Source organism: Branchiostoma belcheri, unplaced genomic scaffold, assembly GCF_001625305.1.
Source record: "Branchiostoma belcheri isolate BF01 breed outbred unplaced genomic scaffold, Haploidv18h27 scaffold56, whole genome shotgun sequence".
NCBI lineage: Eukaryota > Metazoa > Chordata > Leptocardii > Amphioxiformes > Branchiostomatidae > Branchiostoma > Branchiostoma belcheri.
In genome coordinates, this window is record NW_017804198.1 from 982,468 (window position 1) to 990,467 (window position 8,000).

General features: G+C 40.3%; 1 protein-coding gene across 3 annotated transcripts in view; it reads left to right on the top strand.

Annotated features, from left to right (window-relative positions):
• The window catches only part of LOC109481532 (centrosomal protein of 112 kDa-like), a 27,846-nt gene extending 22,215 nt beyond the window's left edge, over positions 1 to 5,631 (top strand). For all 3 annotated transcript variants that reach the window (XM_019784109.1, XM_019784111.1, XM_019784110.1), the window contains 4 exons: positions 400 to 642; positions 2,018 to 2,180; positions 2,811 to 2,912; positions 3,902 to 5,631. In XM_019784109.1, coding sequence (XP_019639668.1) covers positions 400 to 642; positions 2,018 to 2,180; positions 2,811 to 2,912; positions 3,902 to 3,967 — 574 coding nt within the window. In that variant the 3' untranslated portion in view covers positions 3,968 to 5,631. The remainder of the gene's footprint in view (positions 1 to 399; positions 643 to 2,017; positions 2,181 to 2,810; positions 2,913 to 3,901) is intronic.
• The last annotated feature ends 2,369 nt before the right edge of the window (positions 5,632 to 8,000 follow it).

An 8,000-nucleotide genomic window follows, 5' to 3' on the forward strand; every position in this document is an offset into this window, starting at 1 on the left:
CCGGCCCCCCCTCCCCGGTAAATATCGTACAGTCCCTTAACGGATTGGCCCGCTTCATTTTTTTCTAATTTGCAAAAAAAATTCAGAAAAAAAATGCTCATATTTTGCCCGTGAACAGTTGAAAACAGTCCTTTTCTTGCTAGTTGTTACAGTTATTCCATCTTTCAATGAAATGGTATCATTAAAAGTTCAAAATTCAATGTTTAAATTTTGAACCAGCCTGGTGTGTTGACTTCATGGCTCCTATCGTACCATTTTGGGCCATAATAGGATGCCTATGCCTGTTTTTATTCTTTTATTTTTTCGCCCGCCCTTAACCAAGAAATTTAATTGGTGTGGCCTAAGCTACGCTATACTATATATATATTAACTGAATCTGAGTGTGTCTGTTTTCCCCAGGGAGCTGGAAGCTACAGTGAACAAGTTCAGGTCAGAACTGGAGCAGCAGAAGCTGCAACTACAGAGGGAACATGCCACAGAGATGGAGGAGTCTCTGGAGAAAACTAACTCCCGACTCAAGCAGATAGAGAAGGAGTACACCCAGCGCCTCACTAAACAGTCTGAGACTATCTCAGAACTACAGGACACTATACAACATGTCAGGGAGGACAGTGGCAGGCAGATCACTGATGCTGACAGGAGGTATGTAGGGTTGTTACCTTCGACAGAAGGTTATGTTTTTGGTCAGGGAGGACAGCGGTAGACAGCTCACTGATGCAGACTGGAGGTATCTACGGGTAATGTTACCTTCGACAGAAGGTTATGTTTTTGGTCAGAGAGGACAGCGGCAGGCAGCTCACTGACACTGACAGGAGGTATGATTGTTGTTACTTTCGACAGAAGGTTATGTTATTGGTCTGGGAGGACAGCGGCAGGCAGCTCACTGATGCAGACGATAGGTATTATTGTTGTTACCTTTGCCAAGAAGGTTATGTTTTCAGAGGCGTTTGTGTGTCTGTCCGTCCGTCCATCTGTAATTGTGTAAAACACAATAACTTGAGAAGGCTTCAGTGGATGGACTTGATATTTGGTAGGTGGGTAGGTCTTGGTGAGAACTCCAAATGGTTAGATTTTGGGCCTTGTTATAATACTGCAGCTGAACTTCCGGTTTCGATATCTCGTGATCAAGACCTACCATAACTCAAGAAGCTATGGATGGATTGCCATTAAACTTGGAAGGTGGGTAGGTCTTGATGGGACAAGATGGTCAGATGTGTTGGTGGAAGTACGAAGCAAGGTTACCGGTCAACAATGCAAGAAATTGAACTCAACCAACTTTACAACTCAAGTCTTTGAGACCTCAAAAAGTTCAGTTGTGTTGGTAGAAGTCATTACGAAGCAAGTTTTAACAGCAATTTCCAATACAAGAAATTGGACTTTACATCAAAATCATTCCTTGACAAAGATTAGGCCACACCAAGTAAATTTTTTGGATGACGTCCTTTGGAGACCCTATATCTAATGCGAGAGGGCGAAAAAAACAAGAAGGGCCCTAAAAAACAAGATGCCTAGATTAGAAATATACTAAGAGACGACAAATGTTAGGACACAAATTGAATGAGGTGACACAGTGTAACAAGCAAGAAGTCTTTTATTCATCATCAAAACAGCAATAAATCAGGTGGAACAGCAGTTATCGTCCTGTCCTGTTTCTTTCATCACATTTTTGCAGGCCTGCAGAAACAAAGCATGTGCTCTTTACCCATCTCGCGTTACGGGTTTCACGTCAATCTAACGATTTGAGGCACTGTCGTGACTCTTTGGTCATAGTTACAGGAAGCGGAATTTCTTGTTGTTTTTCTAGGAACAGGCCAAAATCAATGCGCGCGTGGACGTCATCCATAAAATTTACTTGGTGTGGCCTTAGAGTAAATAAAAAGTCCAATTTCTTCTGTTGAAAATTGCAGTTTAAACTTGTTACATAACATTGTACATGTCTCTGGTAGTCCATCACTTTCTGATGATGACTTTGTAACATAATACATGTTTCACAACTAATTCTACGTTCCCTGACCAGGCTACAAGACTCCCAGACCAGACAGGGAGAGGAGGTCCAGACGTTAAAACGGCAGCACAGCGCGGCCCTGAGAAGCCTGCAGCAGGACGTGGACACACACAAGAGCCACGCACGGAGCCTGGAGAAGAGGCTACAGCAGCAAGAGATCGACCAACAAGAGAAGGTAAATACCATAACCGTACAGAAAGATTGGACGACAAACTCATATAATTTTGTGGGGACAGACCTGAAGTATAATTTCAAGAATACAGTCAAACTTGTCTAGTAAGACCCAGGTGACTGAGGAAAAGTGGTCTTCTTAGACAAGTGGTCTTCTTATGCAAGTAGCATGGGGACAAGATAGGACAGAGAACGAGAAAATCGCAGCAACTGACTGCCATCTTACATTATGCAAAGACTGGCAAGCTGTCAAAATCATTGGAAAACTGGCCGAGTCCATCAAGATTTCTCACTAGCAGTTATCAAATTCAAACACGTTTTCCACCTCACACTTGACAAAGACATGGTCATCATAACCTCCTTGATCATAGGCAGAGATGAGGCCATGTGCGGTGCCTGGTGGTCTCCTCCTTGTGGTCTCCTTCGACAAGTGGTCGGCTTTATATATATAATAGGCATGTCCTTTATATAAAAGTCGTTTGGGGGGGGGGGAATTGGGACCGAGAAAAAGCGGCCATCATGGCCATCTGGTTTGGTTATACAAGGGGTCAGGCAAGTTTGACAGTGCTTTTAAAATTTGAAAGTCCTTTTGCTAAGTGACTGAGTGTGTGCCCCCCTCCCCTCCCCTCCCCAGCTGACCCACCTGCAGCAGCAGTATGAGGACAGGATGAGAGGACTGATGCCTGCCTCACTCCGACAGGAACTAGAGGACACCATCGCATCTCTCAAGGCACAGGTACACATGCTTATACACTCTGTCTTTCCACCTGTAGGCCATACCAATTTAATTTGTTGCTTCTCAGATTTTTGCAGAAAAAATATGAAGCGACAGGGCGGAAAATAAAAACAGGTCTAGGTATCCTATTATAGCCCCAAATGCTATGATCATAGGAGTCATGAAGTCAACACAAAAGGCTGGGTTAATATTCAAACAATGAATTTTGAACTTTTAATCAAAAACCACTGCATTGGTAGATGGAAAAACTGTAACAAGTAGGAAGAAAAGGACTTTCCTCAAATGTTGGGGGTAAAATATGTCATATTTGAGTTGATTCAGAACTAGAATCTTTTTTTTTTTCAAATCAGAAACAAGTGAAGAGGCGAATCCGAGAACCAACACATTAAATTGGTGTGGCCTAAAATCATCCTTTTCACAATTTAAATGAAGCTGTGTTATGAATTCCTGGTATTACCGAGTTTCCTCTTAAGCTCTGTTCATAGTGTAACTGAGGTTCAAGTGCTGCTAACTGGTTTATTCAAATGGGTCCGGACCTTTTAGAGTATTCGTTCGTGCTTTGGTGCCATAAGCTGGCACATGTTTTTTTTTTCCTGAAAATCAGAAAAACATGAAGTGGCCAATTTCGACAACCAAGAAATTAAGATGGTATGGCCTTAGAAGAAAGAAGCTCCCACCTGTTGGAGCTGACATAAGGCTGCACTTTGGCAGAACGTACTACACATGTGTAAAACCTGTAATGTATTGTGCATCACATCGGCAGAACAACTCGTTTAAGTTTGTATTCATGGATGATGTCCCATCTACATTGTATTATAGTTTTTAGATGTTGTGTCAGAAAAGATATCATCTGAAATGGGCAAAATTCTGATGCAATGCTGACGAAACATCTATTGGAAACTGTGAAACATCTGTGTTTCATGCAGGTGCAGTACGGTCTGCCAACATGAAGGCTGTTGTTTACCTCTTGTTTGTTTGTTTGTTCTTAGGTAAACTCCGTTCAACAGAGGGCCATCATTCTACAGGAAGAACTTGATGCCAAGTCCAGATACTGAACCCAGCACTCAACTCCTGTACAGAGATAGCTAGTTTGTAATCTTTTGTAATATTGGGACCAGAGATACTGTACTGTCAAAGCTAACAAAATTTCCAATGAAATTTTTTGCTATGGTTTTGTGACTGTAAACTTGTTGTAAAGTACCTCCCACCAATCCATAACAACTTAGTCTTTCTTCCAAATTACTTTTTGATAAAGAAAACATTGAAGAAAGGACTCCATGTTTTTGTAATATTTTGATGGGTGAATGCCAACTTCTTTAATTATCTGTCAGAAACACATGTTGCTTTGCTTTGCTTTTCTTGCACTGACTCAAAATTCTTACCAGTAAAGTTGTTCCATTTTGAATTTCAATTTTAGTACACTTTCAGTACATCTGATTTCTTAAAGTAACAATTTCGAAGAAAAATTTGTACTGATGCACATATCTGTTTTGAAATCAAATTCTGGTATGATCACACCTTAGCGTACCTCCCCATAGTTTCTGAATGGTCCAGTCCGGAGCTTGTCCTGTATATAAGTCAGACATTCCATTGACAGCTGGATGGGGGTGGGAGGTGGAGGTCAACATAGCTGGAGGCCAGGTCCCCCTGTGGTGAAAATGGACTCACCCTTTCATCCCTAGTGTCAGGTGTCAACGCAGGACCACTCTCACTGGCCCACTAGGTCAAAGGTCGCCAACCAGGGCAAGTTCCAACATATTACTGCTACTCCCAAATTTTGGCAAACAACCAATAATAATGGTTATTGTAAGCTCCATGACATTGTTTAATTTCTAACAAAATTGGGCAATATTTTGTATATGTGTATTCTTCTTACCGGTATTCAAAAATCTGGGCAAGGAATTTCATTAGAAGATACGTCATTTTGTAAACTGTATGTGATAGAATGACCTTTAACTGAAGTTACGGTGCCAAAATTTGTGTGTCAGGAAATTATTTGATCTGGGAGGGCAATTTAAATGTAGGAAAAGAATAAACAATATTATTATTTGATATGTTCTAAACTAGGGATGTTTTAACTCTATTGTGTTTGAAATGGACACAAATTTTGTCAGACAGGTGTAAAACAGAAACATAATGTTACCTTTCTGTACCTTCCAGAGATTTCATACAGGTGTAACAGGTCAGAAGGTACCCCTGGCCAAAATCTGCCCCAGGGTATATTTTGACCATGGGTCAGAGGGTATAGATTCCATCCTACTACACTGATTCCATCTAGTTATCACAATGTTGTTATTTCAATATGTATGATTTGATGAACTTTAAAGCAGAATGAAGTGTTGTGTTTAATTTTGGTGTTTATGTATCATTAATTTGTTGTATTTCTAATATTTGCACACAAAAAGACTTTTAAAATCACATTTTTGCATTCCTAATTGTACATTAAGAAATTGATGTGTATATATTATACAGGACCGCTTGCTGATTTGAATACTTTGTTTTGGTCAAGAAAAAATATATTTTAAGTAGTAGGCTAACATTGCTATTGTTAGTAAAATAACAAGATTTGTTATTGTTTATTTTTGATTTGATATTATTTGCCTTTTGTACAATGTATAGTTTTTCCTACAATTTATGGTTTCAATTCCTTAGTAACGCATAGTCTAGTAATGAGAGTGATACAAAAATGAACAAACTTTCCTAGTGGTTTCTCTCTGGAAATAAATGAAATTTCTTCTTCTCTCCAAACACAAAAGGTCAATGAACTGGACCAGACGTCTGTCACCATGGTAACTGGTGCTGTAGCGGACACCCTGTGGTGTTCGGTTATGTAGCAGGATAGTCCTAGAGGGGCTGGTCACCATATACTTAGTACTTTAGTATATGGATTTGGTGGCCTTCCTTGATACTGCAGCAAAACTTTTTTATTTCATGTTCTGGAAAAGCTGTGGTCACAACTGTTTGACCCTGTGTCACCGAAGCAACTAATCAGTGCCAATTACCAGCCTCAATTATTACAAGTCAAGCTTTACTTGGTTGCTTGGAGAGAGAAACTATCAAAGATACATGTCCTTGAAGTCCTCACAGCTTGTTCACAGGAGCACAAAACATTAAAGCCAGTGATATAATCTCTAATTAGTTCATTGTATGGTGCGAGTTAAGTCTTTCAGCCCAGTACTTTAATAGGTCTGCATTTGCAGTAATCTTTGGATTGTGTGACCTTCCTCAGCTTGAGCAACATTTCCTGTTGTTTCACACTGCCACTCACAACTGTGTGGTGGGACTTGTAATTGATTTCTTGATCAACAAAGTTCCAAGCAGATGTGGAGTAGACTGTGTAACATCCTAGTAGCCTCTACCAGGCTTTGGAAGCGGATGTGAATAGTTAGGAAACTGGCCATATAGACAGATAACATGCCAGGGGAGTTGGTCTGCTAAATGAATACAGTACAACTGACTCCCCTAGAAATGTCTACTCTTTCCAGCTGCTTCGGAAGCCTGGTAGACTATATAGCATCCAGCCAAGGAGGTTCAATTTAACTGTAATCCAGGTTTTTAGGCAGACTCCAATAGTTCCCCTTACCACCAATGTGGTGACTTGGAATGAGTGTAGACGGACTGCTCTAATTCAATGTAGAGCGTGATTGGTGCATTTTGCTCAGAGCATAATTCGCTGTTTTGATCTGACCGGTGGGAGGATGGTCCTCAGGTACCTGAAATTTATTTTTTCCAACATGTAATCACAAGACGTGGTGACGGCACACTCAAGTTTTTTCAACTTACATTAATGCCACCAACACGGGACAATACAATTATACTGATTTTCACCTGAGCAAAGTGAGGAAAATCGTGTAAAGTGCCTTTCCCAAGGGCACAAGATCGGTGGCATGTCAGGACTCGAACCTGGGCCCTCTTGATTCCACTCTGTCGCTACGCCACACGACCCCACAAATTTATTGTAAAACGTAAGGGGGAGGTTTCATGAATTCAGTGTAATATGTAGCAAAATTTAACATAGAGCGTTGTTGGGCCCTTACATAGCAGGGGAGCCAATGTCCCTGTAGACTACACAGTGGGAGAAACAATAACACAATACACACACCTGTGTGAGCCTGGGGCCAGTCTGGAAACTTAACTGTCATAAACCATACAGGATGAACATGTGAAACAGGAGGATTTGTACCAAGGTAAGGCCACACCAATTTAATTTGTTGCTTCTCGGATTTTTTTTCTGAAAAAATATGAAGAGACAGGGTGAAATAAAAAAAAAGGGCAAGGTACCCCATGATGGCCAAAAATGTTACAATATGAGCCATGAAATCAACATACCAGGCTGGTTTATGATTAAAACTTAGAATAGATTTTGAACTTTAAATGACACAAAGTTGCATTGTTACATCGAAAAACTTAACTAGGAAGAAAGGGACTTTCTTCAATTGTAGGGGCTAAAATACAAATGTATGTCTTTCGTTGAGCATCCCGCAGTTGATTCCGAACCTAAAATCTTTTTTTTTTCAAATCAGAAAAAAATGGTCAGGGCGAATCCAAGAAGCAAGAAACTAAATTGGTGTGGCCTAAAAGTACTTGGTCCAGCGGGGCTATTAGGCGGGACTGCCTACTGGGCTGTGACAGGCTATCATTATGGAGCGGTCTGCAACCTGTCATTTACTAAAAACAGCCAAGGGCAATGTCTTTAGAGCTACTCCCACCGTAGGTGCAGCTTGGAGCTAACATTGTGAAAAATAGTTTTAAGGTATTAGGCCATGTTGATTTGATTATATGGATGACATCCTCTGGGAACCCCAAAACTGATGCGAGTGTGCGAATAAAAAAAAAGTTTTGAAAAAAAAAAAGTTAGCTTTCATGAAATCTACGTTGTTATGAAGGTCGAACAAATGACACAGAGTATGGTATGGCGAATAATCTACTCTTTAAATTCATTTCTTTGCATTTTAGTTTTTTGTTTGATTTTGGCATTCTACGATGTTGGAATCGTTTTCAAATATTTTTTTTGCAACTTTCGGAATATATTTGCTCATTTTGCAACTGTTTTGTACAATTTACAGTGTGGTTGGAAACTTTTTTTTT